Genomic DNA, 23,882 nt, shown 5'->3' with positions numbered 1-23,882 from the left:
ACTCCTCAGAAAAAGCTGGAAGTGGAGCTGTGGCTCAAGTGAGAGAGCACTAGCATTGAGCACAGAGGCTTAGGGGCAGTGCTCAGGCCCAGAGTTCAAGCCCCAGGAATGGAGAAAAAAAAAAAGAAACTGCTTTACAGATCCAATGAGAGGGCTGGGATGTAGCTCAGTGCAAAACACTTGCCTAGCAAGTGCAATGTCCTGGGTTTGATCCCCAGTACCAAAACAGAAAAGCCCTGCCCCCCCCCAAAAAATAGTTAAAAAAAAAAAAGATGCAATGAGAAATAAAAATAGGAGAATGGAGAAAATCCTATCAGGAAAGACTATTCTAGAACAGGCCAAATTCTGCCCTCAGCTTAAATGAGAACAAAGAATATGTGGCACATATTGAATACACATTCAATAGATATTACTGTTATCACCAGTGATGGCAACAAACCTCTACAATGAGAGTAAGTAAAAATTACGTAATTTTAGAACTCATGATGTACAAATATAAATATGCCTTAAGGATAGTAAACACATACAATTCTGTAAGTATTTAAAATATCCAAGAAAAAGTTTGTTTGGTGGAAAATGGCTTTCAACTATGTATTATTCAACAAACCTGACTTTAGCTATGTTACAAAAGCAGTAACAGAAAGCCTCGTCAAATTTGCAGAAATGTATATATTGAGGAAAACGGCATCAGGAAGAAATCTTAACCAAATATATTTATTAGCTGTAGATTTTCTAAAATATTTTCTTATTGCATGCCACTTTCTGAATTCTCTAAAGAATGCAATTGCACAAATACTGTCTCTTTAAATTTTAATTTTAAAAATTGTTAATAAATATTAATAATATTTACCAACACTATCAATACACAGGATACAGCTGCTTCAAAAAACTTGCAGTTTAAAAACAATCTCAGTTATTTTATGCCCAGGTCCTGATTGCTCCTTACTTTAACTGAGGTGCTGTTCTTCTCCAGCTTCTCCTTCCCATCTCTGTCATTAGAACTTTTCCTAGTGGACGTTGAACGTTCTCTTTCTCTTCTTTCACTGATATGGTCCCTTTCTTTTTCTCTCTTTTTGTCTTTCTTGTTTCGACTGTAAGAATATTGATATATGTCAGTAAAATTCTAAAAAACTACCTATTGTATTGACTAAATACCCTTATTTAATACAAGATCTCTAAAATAATCCACTACAAATGATACTATTAAAATGGTTTGATAAAAAAAAAATGGGATGGGGAGCCTATGATCTGACCTGTACTCTTTAGCTCAATTCGTTTTTTACAGATACATATCATTTTGCAGCAACCACAATGTGTTCACATAAAACATGACACACTGTCAGTTTGTATTACTTTTTAAATATTCAAGACATTTATCTACTGGGATAAGGACAAAAATAAGACCAAATACAGTTGGCTTGTATCTGTGGATTCAACAGAATCCATAGATTCAATTAACAACAAATCAAAAATATATGGGAATAAAGACGCATCTGGGCTGAATATGTGGCTTAACGGTAAAGTGCTTGCCTAGCATGCAAGAAGCCCTGGATTCCATTCCTCAGTACCACATAAACAGAAAAAGCCAGAAGTGGCACTGTGGCTCAACTGGTACAGTGCTAGCCTTGAGTGAAAGAAACTCCGGGACAGTGGCCAGGCCCTGCGTTCAAGCCCCAGGACTGGACAAAAAAAAAAAAAAAAAAAAGGTGCATCTGTACTAAGTATGCATTTTTTTGGTGGTACTGAGAACATGCATTCTACCACTGAATGACAGTCCTAGCCTTGACATTTTTTCTTGTCTCTAAAATAATATAACAATCGTTTACATAGAATTTACATTGTATTAGGCATTATATATAATCTGGAGATGAAAAAGTTCCCAAGAGGATGGTGTACATCATTTATAAATATATCACTTTGTGTAAAGGTTGAGCATCCATGAATTTTGGTATCCATAGGAAATCCTGGATACAATCACCCGTGGATTAGGGATTAGATGTAATTGTGCAGTATTTTCTTATGTATTTTTCAAAGCAATATGGGAATAAAATGGACTAATGAAGGAAAAACAAAAATAAAGAACCAGATGTAGCTCTAGGCAGAGCTGAATGACCACTAGCAAAGTTCAAATAACCTACTATTGTATCACTAGCCTTCTCATAGGAAACATCTGGCCCAAAGGCCACAAAGTTATTAGGTACATGACTAGACAGACACATATGCTTCTTGTGAGCTGTCTGCAGTTATTAGCCTTTGTTATGCAATATTTTTTTGGGGGGTGGGAGTGTGTCCGGTCCTGGGGCCTGAACTCTGGACCTGGGCGCTGTTCCTCAGCTCTTCAGCTCAAGGCTAGCTCTACCACTTGAGCCACAGAGCCACTTCTGGCTTTTTTTTTCTTTTTGCTTATGTGGTGCTAAGGAATCAAACCCAGGGCCTCATGCATGCAAGGCAAGCACTCTACCATTGAGCCACTTTCCCAGCCCCTGTGCAATGTTATAAATACCAAAATTGCCATTGGCAGACACAGGGAAGGGGAAGAGAAAAAGATAGGAAAAGATAGGAAAAGTAACTGAAGACAAAAAAAGGCTGAAATAAAAACTTAATGAAAGGGGCAAAAAAATTGTACACTGGAAAAGATAACACAGTGCTGAAAGACATAAATAAGATTTAAATATTGTTAAGATTAAAATACCAACCAAGAGCAATGTATTGTCTCAATGTAATCACTATCAATATTCCAATAGCAGCCAGGTGTTGGTAACTCAAGCCTATAAACCTATCGAAGCAGGAAACAGACAAGGAAGGAATCACAGTTTGAGGCCAGTCCTGTCAGAAAAATCTGCAAGACTCCATCTCCTAATTACTAAGCAAAACGTCAGGGTGGAGATATGGCTCAAATGGTACACCTCCAGCCAACAAGTGACAGGCTCTGAGTTCAAACCCCAATATAAAAAGAAAAAAATACCAATAGCATTGGTTTGCAGATACAGAAAAACATTCTAAAATTCATATGGAATCCTGATGGATCTGCAAAAGACCATAACAATGTTTAAAATAAAAAAACAAAAAGCTGGAAGACTTTTCTTGATTTCAAAATAACTGTAAAATTACAGTAACTGAAAATTTGATACTAGTGTAAGAATCAAAGGTCTGCAGAAGAAAGCCAAGAAATAAACTCTCATGTATAGGGCCAAATTGTTTTTTTAAATTATTTCTTATTATCAACCTACCTCCTAGGGGATGGAGACCTAGAAGATTTTCTTTTTAAGGTTTTTGATGTTCTTGGTGATCTGGAAGAACTCCTGCTTCTCCTCCTCCGCCTTTCCCTACAAGTCAGAAATGTCATTTTTAAAAATCACAACTGGGTAAAAAAACAGTAGTGTAAAAAATGTAAAAGAAAGTTGGGCACCACTGGATCACACCTATAATCCTAGTTCCTTAGGAGATCAGAAAGACTGAGACTTAAGGACTAGCTTAACATACATTCATGATTCTTTCTCACTTTGTAGCTGGGTATGGTTTAATTGTCATCCAAGCTACAGCAGCAAGAGTAAAATAGGCAGAGATGGTATAGGCTCAGACCTGGGCAAAAGCAAGACCCTACCTCAATAATCAGTGCAGAACAAGGCTGAAAGCGTGGTTCACTGGTACAATGTCAGCCAAGCTAGCATAAGACTTGGTTCAAACCCTGGCACTGCCTTAAAATTTCTTTTAAGTGTGTATGTGTATATAAATGTAAAAGAGACCTTGATATTCTCAAATAAGTAGTATTCTTCAGAAGCCTGTTTATTAATTTAGACAGGATCTTAAGATATAGCCCAAGCTAGCCTCAAAGTCATAATTTGATTCCCTTAACCTCCCAAGTGCTGGAATTTCATAAAAGCACCACTACTCCTTATGTGTACTTTAACACCCCCCCACCCTGCCTTTTTGGTGCTAAGAGTCACATGAAGGGACTTCCTTCAAGATAAACACTTTACCTCTAAGCTACATCTCTAACCCCCTTAAAGGCCAGTTAAATTCACATTCTTTATAAATATGTACTATTATCTGATTTTAGTGAAGGTTAAAATATAAACCATAAATTATACAGACTTACAAAACCATCATGTAAGACTTGAAACGAGAAAGGGTATAGGATCTCATTTTTATGTTACACATAAACAATAATTGATGTCTCATATTCTTTCAAGTTAAATCTTCCTTAATAATTTATAATGTTTTTCCTATAGGTCCTTAGTCATGCATCTAATTACGCTTCTTGCTGCCCTCTGTGGAACAAACTTTCTGTGAACTAGTATTCGGTATCTCAAAAAAAAAAAAGGTATGTAAATTACTGTTTTATAGAAAAATTGCCATTCCCACTATTATTGTTATCTATCAACTTAATAATCAGAATCTAAATATGGCAAGGTAAGCAATAAATACCAAATAGTTTAAAAACTATGGTGGCTACTTGGGAGGTAAATACTGGGAGCAATGCAGATCCAGGCTATCCTGTACAGAAAAATTCATGAGACCCAATTTCAACAGAAGAATTGTGGTCTGGACCTGCCTGAAACAAAAAACAAGACATTATCTGAAAAATAATCAGAATAAAAAAGCATTGGATGATAGTGCAAATGGTCAAAAAGAAATGTCCTCAGCTGGCCACTGGTGTCTTATGCCTGTAATCCTAGCTACTCAGGAAGCTGAGATCTGAGGATCATGGTTCAAAGCCAGCCAGGGCAAAGAAGTCCATGAGACTCCAATCAACTACTCAGAAAAAGCCTGAAGTGGTGCTATGGCTCAAATGATAGAGTGCTTGCCTTAGACAAAAGCAGCTCAGGGACAGTGCCCAGGCCCAGAGTTTTGCTCTAGGACCAGCAAAACAAAAAAACAAAAAGGGAAATGTACTCATTACTTGACTTATGAAATAGTAACCCCTATACATCACCCCCTTTTTTTTTTTGGGGGTCCGGTCGTGGGGCCTGAACTCTGGGCCTGGGCACTGTCCCTCAGCTCTTCAGCTCAAGGCTAGCGCTCTACACTTGAGCCACAGCGCCACTTCCGGCTTTGAACCCAAGGCCTAAGGCATGCAAGGCAAGTGCTCTACCACTGAGCCACCTTCCCAGCCCCTACATCTTCCTTTATTATATATAATAAAAACGAATTTAAAAATTTTTAAATATCTAATTTTTTAAAGAGTAAAAAAAGGGCTGGAGATGTAACTCAAGAGGCAGAGTGCTTTTCTATTAAGTGTGAAGCTTAACCTTCAGTTTCCTATAAGTCTTCTAATAAGCTGTTGTGAGAATTAAGTAAGATGAGACATGAAAAAGTCAGTAGACATAGTATTTGGCACATAGTAAAGTACCCAACGAAAGTCTGACATTACCTCTTATCTTTTAATATTAAAGGCTATTAATAAATTGTAAAAGCACAAATTTAAAAACCAGGAAACATCTCCCTTTATCTCAAATTGTCTTCAATGAAAACTCATCATTAATATTTGCTGTATTTTTTTTAACATCTTTATGAGACAATTTAACAAGTTAAGAAATTCCTATTTAGTCATGGTTTCATAGGTTTAGATAACTCTGCGGAAGGTTGTCTTCTGCAGCCTTCCTATGGCAACGTGCTGCCACCCGATGGCAGTGTACCTATTGGTAAACTGAAAGGTCTTAAGACAAACAGCTAAGCTGACAAAGGACAATCAACATTTCAGTGTTATACACACAACATGAAAGATAAAATATTAATCCAGGTGACTACGAAACAACTTTAAAAAATCATTTTTGGCTGCAATGCTTGATAAGAAATGTACTCATTATCTTGCCCATGTAATTGTAACCCCTCTGTACAGTATGTTCACAATAAAAATAAATAAAATAAAAAATCATTTTTGCCTGTTAAAATTTACCACGCTATTTCAAAGAATAATAGAAGACTAGTAGTTCAATTTAGATATATATGTAATTTCATATATTACTATATACATAAACATCTTATATATAGTTTAAATTTTAGTATTTTTGAATACCTACAGTGACATCCTACCCTCCAAGAAAATAATTACAATAATCACCTGTGTTGAAATAGTGTACTGTAAAACACAGCTAAAATTTTTCAATTATCTTGTCCAACATCACCTCCTTTCTCATAGATTCAGTACTGTAGCAATCCTTCTCAAGAACTATTTGCTTTGCAATTAGGGGAAATGTTCCGAGAAAAGACTGGTACCATTTTCAGTTTATCTTTTCTCTTTGGCTAAACTCTAAGTTCCCATTTGTCATTAATAAATCGCTTAGTGAAAAACATTAATTATTATCAAACCTGCTGGTACTACGAGATCGTCTGGAGGCATTGTAACTTCTGGGTGGTGTTCTGGACTTCTTATCCTTCTTCCTTTTTTCATCTACCTCTTTGGCTTTGTCCTTTTCACGCTCCTTTTCTTTGTCCTGCTCCTTTTCTTTTTCTTTGTCTCGTTCTTTTTCATGTTCTTTTTCCCGCTCTTTCTCTCTATCCTTTTCCTTGTCTTTTTCCCGTTCTTTGTCTCGGTCTTTATCTTTGTTCCTGCCCCGTTCCTTCTCTTTTTCACGCTCCTTTTCCCTTTCTCTCTCTTTTTCTCTTTCTTTGTCTCTATCTTTAACTCTTTCCTTTTCCTTCAGCTTTTCTCGTGTATCTTTTCTCTTGTCCCTTGAAAAGCAAACAGAAATAAATTCATAACTAAAATAATTCTACGCAAAAAGGACCTCCCCCCTTCAAAAATTACCAACACAAAATAATGTATAATGGCTACAGATACTACATATAAATTTCTATATAACTCAGGTGTACACAGAGCTGGTGAATGAAGTGATTACCAGGCTAAGTAGTTTGGAAACCTCATGAGTCACAATGATAGTCAGATTCAAGTAAGTGACAATGAGTATTAATCCTAGATTACTAAAACAATCAGAAAAACTTATTTCTCTCATAAACATAAACCACACAGATTTTTAAAACATGAAACCAATGACAGCTTATACATAATTTCTCTGAAGCTCACCGTGAACGTGAACGACTCCTTGACTTCCTCCTCTCTCTTGACTTGGAGCGTTTTTTATGTGGGCTCTTAGATCTCCGTCTATCTTTCTGTCTTGAATGCGATCTGTTGTGGGATCTACTTCTGAAGAAAAACAAATGTTAGGAAATCAAAACTTAGAACTTCAACTATAAAAAAGTTACGTCTTTCAAATAAGAAATTGTAAACATTTATCCTAATAGTATTAATAAATATTTTAAAACCCTCTTCGTTTATTAATGAGAAATTTTACCAGATGTCTCAATGTGTAAAACAGGAAGAATTAAATAGTTATTTCCTATGTCAGACTTACGTTGATATTTTCAGGAAAGACTTCCTTTTCCACCAAAATATTAGATGCTTCAAATTAAAGATTTTTCTGTTAGCCTAAGTTTTCACACCATATACTGTCTTTAACTCTTGGTTTGCTTGTAATCTGGTTATGATTCATCTTGACAGAGAGTTATGTGGCTCAGTAAGATCTATAAATGGGTGTGTACTAGTTTGCCACAAAAAAATAGAATCTGGTGTATGGTGTATAACATGTGTACACCGTTATATGTTATTGACTGTGTTAGACAATTTGCTCCAGGAACGTTAGAATGAACTTGTGACTTTAAATGAGCATCATTATTCCACAATACTGTGAAATTCGGGAAATTATGTAATCACTTAATCACAATCAAAAAAAAAAAAACCTCGGGGAAGGTAGGGAGGGAAGGGATGGTAGGGTGAAAACAATGGAGAGGGTAACAATGCTCAATAGGAAGTGTACTCATTACCTTACTCATGTAACTGTAACCCTCTGTATAGTATCTTTACAATAAAAATAAAAAAGAATGTGGAAGGAAATATATCACAGTCCTTCATAACAGTGAGACAAGAAAATAAAAATCATTACACATGAAGTTAAGCTAGATGCACACAGCTTTAGTAACAAAGTAAACAGCTTCACCAGCTTTGGAGTTTTGACAATGCAGCCCTAAAACTTAGCTCTGACACACATACTAACCGTGAGCTCTGACTAGTTCCTATCCTGTCTAAATTTCAGTCTGTAGAGGAAGATTCTCACCTAGACCTCCCATAGGGTGTCATGAGGACTCAATCCCATGTATGTAAAATTGCCTAAAGCCTTACAGAGTAAATATTTAAAACTTTAATTCAAAGTATAATTATTAAAAAAAGAAATGTGTACTTTTTTTTTGGGGGGGGGGGGGTCCGGTCGTGGGGCCTGAACTCTTGGCCTGGGTGCTGTCCCTCAGCTCTTCAGCTCAAGTCTAGCGCTCTACCACTTGAGCCACAGCGCCATTTCCGGCTTTTTTTCTTTTTGCTTATGTGGTGCTGAGAAATCGAACCCAGGGCCTCATGCATGCAAGGCAAGTGCTCTACCACTAAGCCACCTTCCCAGCCCCGAAATGTATACATTTTAAATTATATCTTTATTGCAGAGAAGTCAAATGAACTTTTTGTAAGTATTTTTTATATAACAAACTCATTTTGATGGTTATGCTTTTAATAACCTAGAATACCTACTTCTTTGTGTGTGTGTGTGTGTGTGCTGATCCTGGGCCTTGAATTCAGGGTTCAAGGCTTGGCTCTGCCTTGGCTTTTCTGGGTGGCTAACTGGAAATAAGGAGTCTTATGGACTTTCCTGCCTGAGATGGCTTCGAATTGCAATCCTCAGACCTCAACTTCCTTAGTAGTTAGGATTACAAGCTTCAGCCAATGGTGCTTGGTGAAAACTTTTAATACATATTCGTAGTCAAAATTTACTTCCCTACAGATAATTTTCAACAATTCGTCTATTATACAGCTTTAATTTTAAAAAAATCTTGATATCACATTCTTTCTTGGTAGTACTGAGACTTGAACTCAGGGCCTTGTTCTTGCTTGCTAGGTAAATGCTTACCACTTGAGCCGTGTGTGTGTGTGTGTGTGTGTGTGTGTGTGTGTGTGTGTGTGTGTGTGTGTGTGTGTGTGTGTGTGTGTGTGTGTGTGTGTGTTGGTGAGAGTCCTGGGGCTTAAACTCAGAGCCTCAGTGTGTGTGTGTGTGTGTGTGTGTGTGTTTCTTTTTGGTGAGAGTCCTGGGGCTTAAACTCAAGAGCCTCGGAGCCATACCTGAGCTTCTTTTGCTCAAGAATACATGTGCCACACAGCTCTACTTCCAGCTTTTTGGAGTTATTTGGAGATAAGAAACATGGATTTTTCCCAACCAGGCTTGACTTTGGACTAAAATCTTCATATCTCAGCCTTCTGAGTAGCTAGGATTACAGGTATTAGCCACCAAAGGCTAGGTAATAAAAAGTAATCTTTTAAAGTGCCTTTGCTTTTATGTACTTAAAGTTTAAAGATTTCTAGTCTAGTAAACTATGCTAAAATATAAATTCTTGCTTTATTTTCCTCAAAGCAGTTAATTTCTAACATTACTCAAACAAAGGAACTTCTTTTCTTTTCTTTGTGCCAGTCTTGGGGTTGAATTTATTTATGAGGGCTTTTTTTTTTTGGTCCAGTCGTGGGGCCTGAACTCTGGGCCTGGGCGCTGTCCCTCAGCTCTTCAGCTCAAGGCTAGCGCTCTACCACTTGAGCCACAGCGCCACTTCCGGCTTTTTTCTTTTTGCTTATGTGGTGCTGAGGAATCGAACCCAGAGCCTCAGGCATGCAAGGCAAGCGCTCTACCACTGAGCCAACTTCCCAACCCCCCCTGAGGGCTTTTTTGCCCAAGGCTAGTGCTCTACCACTTGAGTCACAGTTCCAACTCTGGCTTTTTTAATGCTTAATTGGAGTTAAAAGTCTCCTGGGCTTTCCTTCCCCAACTGGCTTCAAAGCATAATCCTCAGACCTAGCCTTCTGAGTAGCTAGGATTACAAGTGTGAGCCAATGGCACCTAGCTTGAAACTTAAAAAAAAACACAACCACCAAAAACCTAAGCATAGGCTGGACCAATCACTTGCTTTCTACTTCACCAATTAGATTTAGAGTTCAAAATCCACTGCCCAAAAGAAATTGCATTTTAGTTTCAGCTCTATCTTACCTACCAACAATTTTGTGATTATGAATGCTAAATGTAATCAAGAGTAGGGATAATCTAGGGCTGGGATGTAGCTCAGTGGCAAAGCGCTTGCCTAGCAAGTGCAACGTCCTGGGTTCGATCCCCAGTACCCAAAATGAAAAGACAAAAAAAATACAGTTAAAAAAAAGCCCAAATCAAAGAAAAGAGTAGGGATAATCTAGCCAAAGATGAAGATACATTATCACTAGTAGTTTTTTCATTCTTTATGATTTGTAAAATTATACTTTTAAATTATAAATAAATAGTAACTTACTGTCATGTTCTAACAAAGTTCATTTCTAAGTTAGCTGCTTTTCATTAAAACATAGTAAAATGTCTTATAGTTCCTATGCTGGTCTATAAAGCTGACTTAAAAATACAACATTCCTACTATACTGATATTAAGAGAAATGAACCTCAAGATAGGGACACAAGAGGTTTTTTTCTTTGTTGCTGTTGTTTTTAATGTACAACGTGGGTTGTTTTTTTTTTTTAATATGTTCTTCCCCCATGATATAAACCCTATTGTCACTGTATTTGATTCCAGTACCCTGCATCTTGTATATACATTTTTCTAATTTGGGGAGGGGAAAGGAAATTACAAAATGCTAAAACAAGGATACAGACTGACCCATTGAAATAATGACATACAAGACACTATGTGGAAAACAAACTTGGGGGGGGGGAGGAACAGTAGGGGACAAACAAAGGAGGGGATAACAATGCTCAATAGGAAATGTACTCATTACCTTACTCATGAAACTGTAACCACTCTGTATAGTATCTACATTCCTACATTTTCTAACACTATCTCTCTGAAGAAAAAATCAAAATTTGAACGAAGTAGAAACATAATTCCCAAGTCCTAGCCACAAACATCATCACAAGAAAAATCTTCCTCTCTTACCATCATAAGGGGAAGGAACAATGGCGAAAGGGAGCGTAAATCATACCAATCTTTCCTTAATTGAAAAAGTTTACACATTTGTGGGATACAGTGTGATAAATCAATACATATACAATATGTAGTAATCAAATGGGAATTTAAAATTCCATCTCCTCTAGTTCTTTGTAAAAGGTATAATAAACTCGTAAACTAAAACCATCCCACTGCAGTGTGGAATTTAAGAACATATTCCTCCCATTTAAGGGTATTTTAGTGCCCCTTTCCAACTTTCTCTGCTTCTTTCCTTTTAGGAACTAGAAATTCTGTTGAATGAAACTCTGTGAGCTCCCACATGGGCATAGTTTTTTATCTGGTGAAGAACAGGTATAGAAGTATTGGAAAAGGCTGAAAAAGTACATACGGTTGGCTCAGGAGCAAGACCCCTGCTAGGTCTAGAGGGTAGAGCAAGACTTGAGGAATTCCAGCTGCCCCTGGCAGGGGAGGGAAAGCCAAGAAAGGCCTGTTACCATCCCTGACTCCTGGAGCCTAAGAGGCTCCTTCCAGGTTAAGATCCTTACATCCAATATTTTTCCCTCTTTCTTTTAAAAAAGAATGCATCTTCTTTTATATCTGTTTAGGAACTTGTTAAGATTACACGTTTCTAAATGCATATGTAAAAACAGGATGTGCTGACCAAAAAGAACATACATGTATCTATGTACTTGACACACATGTGCCAAGAGCTACTATTTTCTAATACTAGCTATATAGGTACACTTATATGAAAGTATTCTCACAAATATCAAAATCAGAATTTTTTTTTTTTTTTTTTTGATTCAGTCAGGGGCCTTTAACTCTTAGCCTGGGCGCTGTCCCTCAGCTCTTCAGCTCAAGGCTAACGTTCTACCACTTGAGCCACAGTGCCACTCCCGGCTTTTTTTTTCTTTTTGCTTATGTGGTGCTGAGGAATCGAACCCAGGGCCTCATGCATTCAAGGCAAGCGCTCTACCACTGAGCCACCTTCCTAGTCCCAAAATCAGAATTTTTAATTTCAATTTTCTCTTTAAACAGGAAAATACCCAAATACATAGTACTTAAAATTAAAATGTAAATAAAACAATAGCTGGGTGCTGGTGATGGTTCTCACCTGTAACTCTAACTACTAAGAGGCTGAAATCCAAAGCCAGCCCAAGCAGACAAATCCAAACTCTTATTTTCAATAAAGCAATAAGCCAGGGGTGGAGATGTGGTTCAAAAATAGTAGAATACCAGCCTTGAATGAAAAGGCTAAGGAAGAACATGAAGCTCTTGAGTTCAAGTGCCAGTACTAGTGCATGCACACGTGTGCAAACACAGGCACACACACACTTTTAGTGGATAATAGATAAAATATATGGCTCAACTATCATAATTTCAAAAACACATAAAAGCTACACAGAGATTATCAGCACTTCAAAATGAGATCGAAGACACTAGTCTTTTTTTCCTCCTCAGAAAAGTTATTACACTTCAGTACAATTTTGTATTTCCTTGGTGTCTCTTCCTGGTCCCTTTCTACGCACATATATTGTCAACATACAGAAATGTCCATGGTCTCAAGCCAATGTGCTTCTGGTTCTACTTTCCTTCTCCAACTCTGGCTTCTGCTGCACTGCTTTATTCCTTCTACACAAAATTAACTTCTTTCTCTTTCCCTTGGTCTTAACTTGCCTTACTGTAAGAGCTCAGAGATAATAAAACCATATCCCAATAGATTTTGCAAACTAAACAGTAACAAAAGTATGTATCAATATTAGTAGTCAGGCAAGAATCAAAGAAAGGTCACAGTATCATATCTCATTCTTTGATTTTCCTTGGTCACCACAAAAAAAACCTCAACTGAGCTTGTAGGTAAGGCTGAATCCACAGCATCCTCCTCTGCACACATCCCCCACTGCACACAATTTACACATATGCTTATCCCTCTCTCCTTAAGACATGAGTAACGTAAGTAACATGCAACTAGTAACATAAGTGACATGCAACTAGTACTCAATACACTTTCACATTTCAATAGCCCTTTACACATGTTATGGAAGACCAAAAATTTATCACTTCAGTCATGTCCATAGGAACCTACATTCAAGATGTACTGCATGTTTACATTTTGAAGTCTTCTTTGCACAAACACAAATCAATGACAGATTATAAAGAGAAAATCTGACTGTCAAAGCTATGATCATAAACCAAATAAATGACAGAAACAAGAGTTTAAGCACAGCACAACAACAGTACCAAGGTTACAAGTTACTCTTGAAGTTTCATGCCTAAAAGTGGACAGAGGAAGCTCTAACCCCCAAAAGTACCAAGGTGCTAAAGTGCGCCATTTGATACAGCACTGGAGATTAAAAAAATATATATAGTCCTAGAGAAGACTAGGAAAAGATGACAAAACAGCTGCAACTTGAACACTATTTTCAGCATTAGCCACTAAACATGTTCCCTTGTTTCCAGGTAAGAATGTAAACAGATTTGCCACTGCTGTGTAAAGACTCACTTAAGAAACATAAAAAAGCTAGTCTTTAGATAGAAACTCAACTTCAAAAACTGAAAATTAGGGGCTGGGAAGGTGGCTCAAGTGGTAGAGCGCTAGCCTTGAGCTGAAGAGCTGAGGGACAGCGCCCAGGCCCAGAGTACAGGCCCCACGACCGGACCCAAAAAAAAAATAAACCTGAAAATTAGTTGAAACATTAAAATTAACAATTAGACAAAGTTCCATTATTATTACAGTATTATGATCAGAGCAATAGTTAATGGTAACCACACTTTTAGGCAAACACTAATTTACAAATTTCATTCTGAATTCTTGTATTTTTGACAAAACTTCTTAAAATCCTTTTTAAAATAAAAACTAAAAAGAAACACTAAAATATGGTGTTAAGAAATTCTCACCTGTGTTTTGATTGTGATCTTTTCCTTCTAGAATGGGATTTTGAGCTAGACCTGGACTTTGAGCGACTGTGGGAACGAGATCGACCGCCTTTTCTTTCATTGCTCTTTCCAGACTCTGGGAGGAAAAAACCACTTTGCAGTGTAAGCTCAGAACAATTAAAGATCCCAATTAATAATTAGGCACAAGTGGAATGTACCACATATATAGTGCAAGGGGCCTACTCTCTGCACATCCTCCTCCTGTGCAATTATCCTTCAGTAACATCCAAGAAAGTCATTGCATAAACTCGTTGAGTGCAGCCACCCTGCAGCAGTACATATAAACCAGATGATTATAAACAGCTGTTCGTAGTATTTTGTTGCTGCCATAATGTATGATTAAAACACGTCTGTAATTCCTATGACAGTGAATTTAATGCCTTCCTCTATTTATTTTGCTAGAATTGAAGTTTAAGTACCAAGTATTAACTCAGAAAATCTACTCAAAGATAAAATATTTTAAATTGGATTCTTATTTATCTGCTCAAAGGTAAAAACACTTTAGAATAGACTCCTTTACCCTGCTAAAACTTATCTGCACATTTTCTAAATCATGGTTTCTCTAGCATTAGAATTAAAATTTACAAAGAATGTAAACCTGCTTAATTGTAACATTTTTAGTGTACTTACTCTTTTTTTAGCTTCACAATATTATTCATACTTTGCTTTCAGGCAAATCAGTTCTGGACACTGATTGTGCTCACAAAGTTTCTAAGTAACTCTTTTGCTTTAATTTAGTATTACAAGAAAACACAATTCATACTAAATCATTCTTTGAGCAAGCCACTTACTATTTCTTGAGTTTCAGTCTTCTCAATGGTAAAATGAAGGAACTGAACAATACGATTTCTACAATTCCTTCCAGTTCTAAGGTTCTATAATATTTAAACTGCAAGGATATGGCCTTACCTGGTTCAATAGCTGCTGAGATAAATGACTGTGCCTCTCGTACTCGCTTCATTACTTCTTCTAATTCCTTAGCTGCAGCCTGAGGCGTCATCTCAGGGGGTTTTACTATTGCATTGTTGGAGTGATTTATTCTAAATTAAAAATATTAGTGTATCACAAATACACACATTTGGTGAAACATGAAACAAAAAAAATGTTACACATATTTATAAATCTGAGGATATCTCAAGAAGCACATTAAAAATGACATAGCTAAATGCAGAGTAACCAAAGTCAGCCTCAAAACCAAGATTCACTTTTTTATCCTCAACTCCCAAAAGCCAGGAAAAAAAAGAAAACTTCTTTAACAATAAAAAGACCAGATCAAGTATTTTCTACACATCTTACAATTTTAAGTTAACGTGTGATATCAATTTGAAAATGGAATCACTTTTAGATATGATTTTGCTGGTAACCTGTACAAGCTAGCAGGATGAAGAGAATACTGTGCATCAACCCTGTCCCACAGGTGAGTCAGACACAGCTTCAAATAAATGTGGGAGGCATGTGATAAAACTTCTACTAAACAAGAGTGGCTTCTCTGACAGACAAATGAATCTGATGTGTCCTCCTCCATCCCCTCCACACTAAGAACAGCTATTTATTCTGTAACCATAAGCTCCTGATCAAACTGTGTAACTGAGACAATCATGAAATTCAGATAAAACTATGGTTGTCTTAATAATCCAGAAGAAATACAGGATTACTAAGTACCTGAAAGAACACACCAAATTTTTACAAACAAGGAGGTGAGCAAACATTAAAAGTTAAAATATTTGGCTTGCTGGGTATACTTAATGTTATTTTTCTTCCTTGGATTTTGAATTTACCAAATTTTTAGTACTATAAGTATTATACTCCCATCTACAGGTTAAGCTGTTCATTAGCCTCCAGTCCTTATTATACAACCAATATAACTTCTTAAACCAAATAAAGACACAAAACCATTACATGTGGTTCATAAATAGTAAATCAAACCTTAAAAATAGGAAGTGACAAAATAAACATCTTCAAACGTATGAGAAATATACAGGCTAAAATGTCGTGTATTTGATTTATACTTAGCAGTCTTCCTTTCCACAAATTGACAATTACTATTAAAAGAAAAAAAAAGAAAAAAAGAAAAAAAAGCCTTAACTACAAAAAATTTAATTAAAAATTATAAAAACCATTAAAATTTCTTTGTTTAGGATTTCTTACTTCAGTGGCCTGTCTCCAAACATAACTCCATTAAAAGCAAGGGCCCTTGGTACAGAATTTTGGTCTGCAAATTCCACAAAAGCAAACCGAGTTGGCTGAGTCTCATCACCTGCCATCCGTACAAACTTCACTTCTCCAACTTGTTTAAAAAATTCAAGTAGTTGATCAGCTGTTGTTGTCTGAGGAAACAAAGTGACACTTCAATGGAATGTACTGTTGTTTTCTAAAATAAAATCCAGTAATTTTTTTTTTTTTTGGTGCTGGTCCTGAAGCTTGAACTCAGGGCCTGAACACTGTCTCTGAGCTTTTGTGCTCAAAGCTAGTGCTCTACCACCTGAGCCACAACTCTACTTCCAACTTTTTGGCGGTTAATTGGAGATAAGACTTACGGACTTTCCCGCCCAGACTAGCTTAGAACCACAATTCTCTTCTTTTAGCCTCCTGAGTAGCTAGGACTAAGTAGGTGTGAGCCATGGGTGCTCAGCTAAGGTAAATATTATTTTATCAACTGAAAATATTTTTAAAAAAGAATGAACTACCGCATTTGGTTTCTTCTTAGTTACCTGGGAATTCAAATTTCCAACATAGACTGTTCTCCTAATTTCATCAATTTTGGAAGGGTCTACATTCCCCATAAGCGGTGGCTGTGGGATCTCTCCAAGTGTGGCAATGTTGGGATCTAGTGCTGCTGCTGGTATAGCTCCCAAACTGCTAAGTGAAACACCAAGCTATATTAAAAAAAAAAAAAAGCACAAAACATACATTTTCTATTTGTATCCAAATTATCATCTGTAACTTTGAGAATACAATAATTCAACAAGAATGGAGAGGAAAGACTTCTAACTTTAAGCTCTGTATATTTCCAAAACTGAACAATTGATTCTTATTAGTCAAAGTAGTTATAGTCTATAAAGTTTCATAAGCAGCATTACTTGATATTGGACCCACTGATCCTAGGAAATATGTAACACTAAATATATGGAAGCCTCTAGTTACATTTTCATCAGGCAATAGACAATTTTCTTACATACATTTCTGTTTGAAGGCTTCTTAATTAGTATATTATTGATTCACCTATCAATGTTATTGATTCACTGGCTCCTGGTCAGCAATCCTACAACTCAGCTTATGTACATGTGCATTTTCTTCGTAAGGCCTATTTTTCCTTTAGCACTATGCTAAGTGCCTAGAAGTATAAAAATTCAAAAACTGTGACACTAAACAGACTGAAAAATTACACGTTTACAGCATGTGTACTGAAACAAGGAAGTGCACCACCTATTTGATTTGGGAAATATGTATATCAAGCAATTGAAATTGCTTGTCAAGCACAATTGTCAAGCTCTTTATAATCTTACTACTTGGGAAATGAAGAAGGGTGAGAGTTTGAGGTTAGTTTGGGCAAAAAATTAGAAAGAACTGTTAAAGAACAAGCCAAGCATTGTGGGGTACGCCTGTAATCAGGTACTAAGAAGTCCTAGGAAGACTCTATCTCATGCCCGTAAGCGTGAGACCCTACCTATCTGAGCAAAAAGCAAAAGGGTAGGAGGCATGGCAAGCTTGTATACCAAGCACAAGTCCCTGAGTTCAAAAATTCAAAATCAAAATTTGTTTTTCCAAAAAAAATGACCACAAAATCAATGCTAGTACTACCCAGAGAAAAGGGGACACACAAAAATTTTTACCTAATATAACTGAATTCACAAACAATGAGGATTAACTGTACTTCAAACCCATCAATTGTCAGTTTCTGATTAACAATCGTAACATTTCATTTTGCCAAATTATTAATATAAGCCTTGTATGAACACTGTGGTTTTATTATTGTTATGCCAATTAAACAGACTAAGACATAAGAAAAATTAAACAATTTGCCCAAAGCTACTTAGCTACCAGTAAAAGCAGGGTAACAAGCATCAGATTTTAGGAAAAACTTCACTGTAAGCTCTTACTTACACTGTGGTACACAGAAACCTTTGAGAAAGCTTCCCAGAGCTTTAGTAAATTCAATTACTAGTAACATACTAGTGACGATGTTAACTATACTGTGAATTTAAACTAGAAGAAACAGAACATCTTAAGAGTTTAAAAAGGGAAAAACTGGGCTGGGAGTATGGCTTAGTGGTACTTGCTTAGCATGCATGAAGCCCTGGGTACCACATAAACAGAAAAAGCCACAAGTAACACTGTGGTTCAAGTGGTAGAGTGCTAACATCGAGCAAAAGAAGCTCAGGGACAGTGCTCAGGCCAAGGACTGGCAAATAAATAAACAAATAAAAACAAAAGCATTTGGCAAAGACGAAAAAAATATATAACCACTTTCATTTCTACTACGTTATTTTAGAAAATACAGACCACCAACAATACCTTCAAATATATTTACTATAAATTAAGGTTTAATAACCATTAAATAATCCTTCCCAAAGGTGAAAACACAAGTTTATAAAACTAATGCTAATTACTCTTGTCACATCAGCCACTTTGATCTTTTTTAAAAAAAAGCCAAATCATATTATCATACTTCTTAGGAATCCTTTAGCAGCTACCAATTTCCTTAAAAATAAGATGCAAACGCCTCTCCATGATATAAAAACCCTTAGGAATCAATGTCCTATACATGTCCAAACATCCACTGCCTTCCAGTCATTCATTCACTACACTTCTCCCACACTAACAAGGGTTGGTTTTCAAACAGTTTGAGCTATAGGCAGGGCTTAGTGGTATAGCACTTGCCTAGCATGCCCCAAGTTCAAATCCCAGGATCACTGAAAAGAAATAAGTGTTCCCTCACAGGCCATAGTCATGCTCTCCAGCAGAACAATGCTATATAAACATTAAAAGACGTAAAGTTTGTATTTCAAAGTTTTGTATTTTCTTTAGTCTTTTCCTCCCCAATCCTGGGGCTTGAACTCAGGGTCTGGGCACTGTCCCTGAGTTTCTTTTGCTGAAGGTTAGCACTCTACCACTTTGAGCCACAGTTTATGTGCTACTGAGGAACTGAACCCAGGCTTCATGTAAGCTAGGCAAGCACTACCACTAAGCCACATTTCCCCACCACCCTAGACTTCTTTTTTGGTATTGGTCCTAGGGCTTGAACTCGGGGCCTTGGTGCTGTCCCTGAGCTTTTGTGCTCAAGTTTAGCACACTATCATTTAAGCCACAGCTCCATTTTCAACTTTTTGGTGGATAATTGTAGATTAGTCTCACAGACTTTCTTGCCTAGACTGGCTTTTGAATACTATCCTCAGATCTCAGGCTCCTGAGTAGCTAGGACTACAGGTGCAAGCCATAGGCACCTGGCTCTAGACTTGTTTTTCAAGAACATAGTGTAAAGAACTCTATTTTTCCCCCCTGCGGCTTAAACTAGGGCCTGCACTCTGTCTTTAAGCTCCTTTCAATAAAGGCTAGCGCTCTACCACTTGAGCCAGGTTCCCACTTCAGCTGTTCTGGGGTAGTTTATTGGTGATAAGAGCCTCATGGACTTTCCTGCCCAGGCTGGCTTCAAACCATGATCCCCAGATCTCAGCTTCCCAAACAGCTATGATTACAAGATGTGAGCCACTGGCATCTGACTCTCATTTTCCTTTTTAAGATGAATATGACAAGAAAAACCAAGTGCCCATACTATTATCTGGTTTAACCTTACTTGGAAATCACTAAGGAGGAATACATTCTGTGATTAATGAAAAATGTTTTTACCGTGTTTGTACCTTACATTTTCTCAGCATCAGATAAATGTTTTTCTAAAATACTTTTCACGTTAAGGTTGTGGATCATCATATATTAAGATGGATTTAGTCTTCATGAACTAAATTTCAATAACTGAGTTTCTAACGAATTATCTACCTTAGTTCTCAAATTTAAATGACTCTCCAATTAATTCCAAAAAACTAGCTCAATTCAGTGATAACATATGGGAAAGATCTAAGTAGATTTTTCAATCCTCTCCCTTAATAACAACAACAAGAGGCAAGTTTAAACTCCAGTACCACCAAAATATAAAAACAAAACAGGTCCAAAGTAGATAAATTGACTACATAGTTCAACACTGACTTCTTTTTTAGATAGTTTATGATACTTACTGTAGTCAAGGGATTTGGGGTTGGTATGGGAAGCAATCCTGCCCCAGGCATCAGACTTGTCATAGTTGGAGCAGGAGCCAATAAAGACAGGGCTTTGGATTCCTCTGGGATTTTACCTGTAGAGGCAAGTTCCAAACATTATGGAAAGCAGAAACACCACACCAACTTTACACTATGATTTTACAATTACCCTTGCACTTAAAAAAATAATAATAATAAATGAATCTATTAGATCCGTATAAAGAAATAAATAAGAACTTAAGTCTTTCCTTTTATCCTGCTCTACTAGGAAAAATAAAAAGTGAGCAAAACTTCAAATACTAACAATCTCATTAATGGAATATTATTTTAAAAACTGAATAATGTAGACAATTATTTAACACTTTGAGCTATGGGTCACCTGTACTGGAAACTTAATGTTCATGAACCAAACGATATCAAGCATGGACGCTTTCCCAGGACGGTGTTTTCGCGGTGATCGAAAGTTGTGTTACACATGACAACCGTTCGTGTTGGCTGCATCACTAATAGCACACAGAACATCAGATACAGAAAAGAAGAACATTTTTTAAAGTTTAATCCCCAGAAATGGCAAATAACCAAATTAGTCAAAAAAAAAGAAAAAGAAAAAACAAATATGTGCGAATTGAATTTGTTCCTTAATGAGTGCCTCTACCCTGTTACTGAACCTACTTGTGATGCAAATAATTAGGATTACCCTCCAAAAGATTCAATATCAAATTAACAGAAGAAAATAAAAACCTACTTCATGTAATCGGCTTCAATTTAGAAGGAAGTCTACACCAATTCAGTTAATAAGGCCTCTCTCCAAGAATACATATCTGATACTTAAGAGAATCTAGTTCTATAGAACAGGCTTGGGAAATTATTAAAAAATTATATGAGAATTAAAAAAAATTCCTTGTCTTTGGAAACTTCTTAAAATATTAACTTTTAGAACCAACTTATGGATACTTATAATTAATAAAATCTTTTAATTAATAACAAGAGTAATACTAATCTTAGAAACTAAGGGAAAAAAGTCTACACTCTAAAAATCAAATTTACTCCAAAGTAAATTCATGATTAGCCATATTCAACTGCTCAATTGTAATAAATTAAATCTAGTACTGAAACTTTCACATTCTCCTTATCTTCTTAGCAAAGAAAATATTTTTTAAAAGTTGACTACATGTTGATATGTTTAGAACTACTCATATGTGGCAATTGGCTATGTATTCCCATTATGAAATCATTAAAAGTACTTTAAAAGTGTACAAAAATTACACTAAGCTGAAATAAATATATGTAATAAATTATCAAAAAGCACCATGCCGGTTTCAGTGGCAAAATCCTGTCTAAAACAACCAGTGGAACAGAAGTAAATATCTAAACAACATTATAGAATTCAAGATGGAATTACAAACTTGCTTTAAGTAATACTCATCTCATCTAGTAAGCAGAATAAAATTATTTTAGTAGCTTTAGCAATTGCCTATTTTCTAACATTACAGTACTAAGTTTATGTTACTTTAACTTCAAAAGACAGTTACTTCTACATAAATTTTGAATAGACTTAACATGCATAGAAACAAAAAGGCCTTACTGAAGATGTGAAATCCTAACTTATTTTATATGTATTAGTTACTTATATTAACACATGTTATCTATGTAACCATATATATTATACTGTTTATATTGATATTACATTCATTTTATCTGTTGTAAAGTTATTTTAAAAATTGTTGTAAAACCTAAGTACCTTTGATAAATCAATTTGGGTCCTGAGGTGCAAACTGTCTTCTGCTACCCTAACTTTTGTACACTAAAAATCCCAAACATTCCAATCTAATAATGTGACAGATTTAAAGCGGCTTGCCAATTAATATGCCAGACTACATATAAAGAGTGTAGAGACTTCACAAACAAAAAAGGATACTCAACAGGGGCAAAAAGTTGATTATACTATGAAATCTCACTTCTACCTTAAAAACATATCTACAGGTTGTCAGATGCTTATTTCTTTCCATGATAGTAATAATTGATAATTAGGCTGACACCTGTTAGGTTCGACTTTATCTTTCCTAAGTGTTAACATTTTAAAAAGAAATATGAAATTCACAACAAAAAATACTTAAATCTGTTAAAAGTCAACTGTATATTTGATAGTTTTCGTCTTAAATTTGATTTAAGGTGCTTTAAAAATACCATTCCTTAATTTCCAAAATAAAATTCCTTATAAAATATATCCTCTATACTGTCAGAGTATACAAAATTATAAGACAGTTACTTTTCCCATATTGTACTCTTCAAAAAAACCAGAGTGGGATAAGGGGACAATTTCTCTTACATTATTAAAATATAAATCCTAGGTATCAGTGGCTCGTGCCTGTAATCCTAGCTACTCAGGAGGCCGAGATTGGAAGATCACAGTTCAAAGCCAGCCCAGGCAGAAAAGTCTGTAAGATTCTTATCTTCAATAGATTACTCAGAAAAAGCTAGAAGTGGCGCTGTGGCTCAAAAGTGGTGGAATGCTAGCCTTGAGCACAGAGAGAGGCTCAGGGACAGTGCCCAGGCCTGAGTTCAAGTACCAGGACCAGCAAAAAATAAAAAATAAGTTAAAAAAATATTTTAACGTACCTATGTGTGTGTAGATTTAAAGGCTAGTAATCTCTAAAGAATTTCAATAAAAAACTCAAGCAAACTGAAAAACACGAATAATCAACATTTTCTCAAATATCCATTCACCACATAGGGTAAGAAAAGGTCTTTATAAAACAAGCTAGAAAAAAAAAAAAAACCCTTTCCTCTCCTTTTAGAATGTTATATAAAATTTACTTATTTTAGTTGATAACTTTTTATGCCTGAGTTCTAGGGGAACAAATTGAAAATTAGAAGCTATCAGTTGTTTTTTTAAGATGTGTAGACTAGGGGGAAAGAAACTTACAAAAAAAAACAGTGCACTGAGATGAGAAAGTATTCCTAAGATTCTTAAAGGGTTTTAATGTTTCAAAAACAAAATGTACCTCATCAAACTATAAACACCAAATAGGACTCACACTGAGCTTCACAACACTATAACTTACTGCATGAAAATGTATCTTAAGGCTGGGTTCTGTTAATCATCTCCCCATATAATTTGCAACACATTATGAACTTTTAATGGAATACCATTTACAAAGAACTGGAAAACCAGCTCACAAGTTAAAAGTGAAAGAGATTTAACAAAACAAAAAAAAAACAAAAAAACAAAAGAAAAAGGGACAAAATAAAGAAAAAGAAATGAAATTAAAAGTAAAACAATAAAAAACAGAGACAGGGCGTCCATCTTCTGCGGTTCAGACTCCGATCGCATTTCCCCAATGAAGGTTTCACTTGACGGCAGGTTTAGTGGCATGGCAAACAATGCCTAACTCAGGCAAGTGTAACAGGTCTGCCTTGGCCAGTCTAGTCATCTAATAATGCACAAATATCACATAGAGAAAACATACAAAACCAAATTAATAGTCAAAATCCATCTACCAGAAAATGTGGACATAAAGTTATGACTGATGATTAGGCTGACACCTGTTTTGTTTGACTTTATCTTTTCTAAGTGTTAACATTTATAAAAAGAAATCTGAAATGCACGCAACAACAAAAAAGAGGTCATATTTAGACAAGTATAATGAAAGTACATTTTATTTTCAATGGCATGTTTGATTA

General features: G+C 36.0%; 1 protein-coding gene across 2 annotated transcripts in view; it reads right to left on the bottom strand.

Moving 5' to 3' along the window:
- Positions 1-23,882, bottom strand: part of Srek1 (splicing regulatory glutamic acid and lysine rich protein 1) — a 38,525-nt gene that overhangs the window by 2,931 nt on the left and 11,712 nt on the right. Inside the window, exons 1-10 of one of the 2 annotated variants that reach the window (XM_042691036.1) lie at positions 20,578-22,553; positions 20,178-20,293; positions 16,659-16,823; positions 16,096-16,274; positions 14,857-14,987; positions 13,909-14,023; positions 7,028-7,147; positions 6,313-6,675; positions 3,231-3,326; positions 947-1,091 (exon numbers count right to left, since the gene is read on the bottom strand). In XM_042691036.1, coding sequence (XP_042546970.1) covers positions 947-1,091; positions 3,231-3,326; positions 6,313-6,675; positions 7,028-7,147; positions 13,909-14,023; positions 14,857-14,987; positions 16,096-16,274; positions 16,659-16,823; positions 20,178-20,240 — 1,377 coding nt within the window. In that variant the 5' untranslated portion in view covers positions 20,241-20,293; positions 20,578-22,553. Of the gene's footprint in view, positions 1-946; positions 1,092-3,230; positions 3,327-6,312; positions 6,676-7,027; positions 7,148-13,908; positions 14,024-14,856; positions 14,988-16,095; positions 16,275-16,658; positions 16,824-20,177; positions 20,294-20,577; positions 22,554-23,882 lie in introns of those variants that run through there. The other variant, XM_042691035.1, reaches the window with a different exon arrangement.

The sequence above is a fragment of the Dipodomys spectabilis genome, unplaced genomic scaffold (genome assembly GCF_019054845.1).
Source record: "Dipodomys spectabilis isolate Male_0828 unplaced genomic scaffold, ASM1905484v1 ptg000140l, whole genome shotgun sequence".
NCBI classification, from domain to species: Eukaryota; Metazoa; Chordata; class Mammalia; order Rodentia; family Heteromyidae; genus Dipodomys; species Dipodomys spectabilis.
The sequence above is the reverse complement of the archived record's forward strand: the minus strand, read 5'-3'. Positions and strand labels throughout refer to the sequence as shown.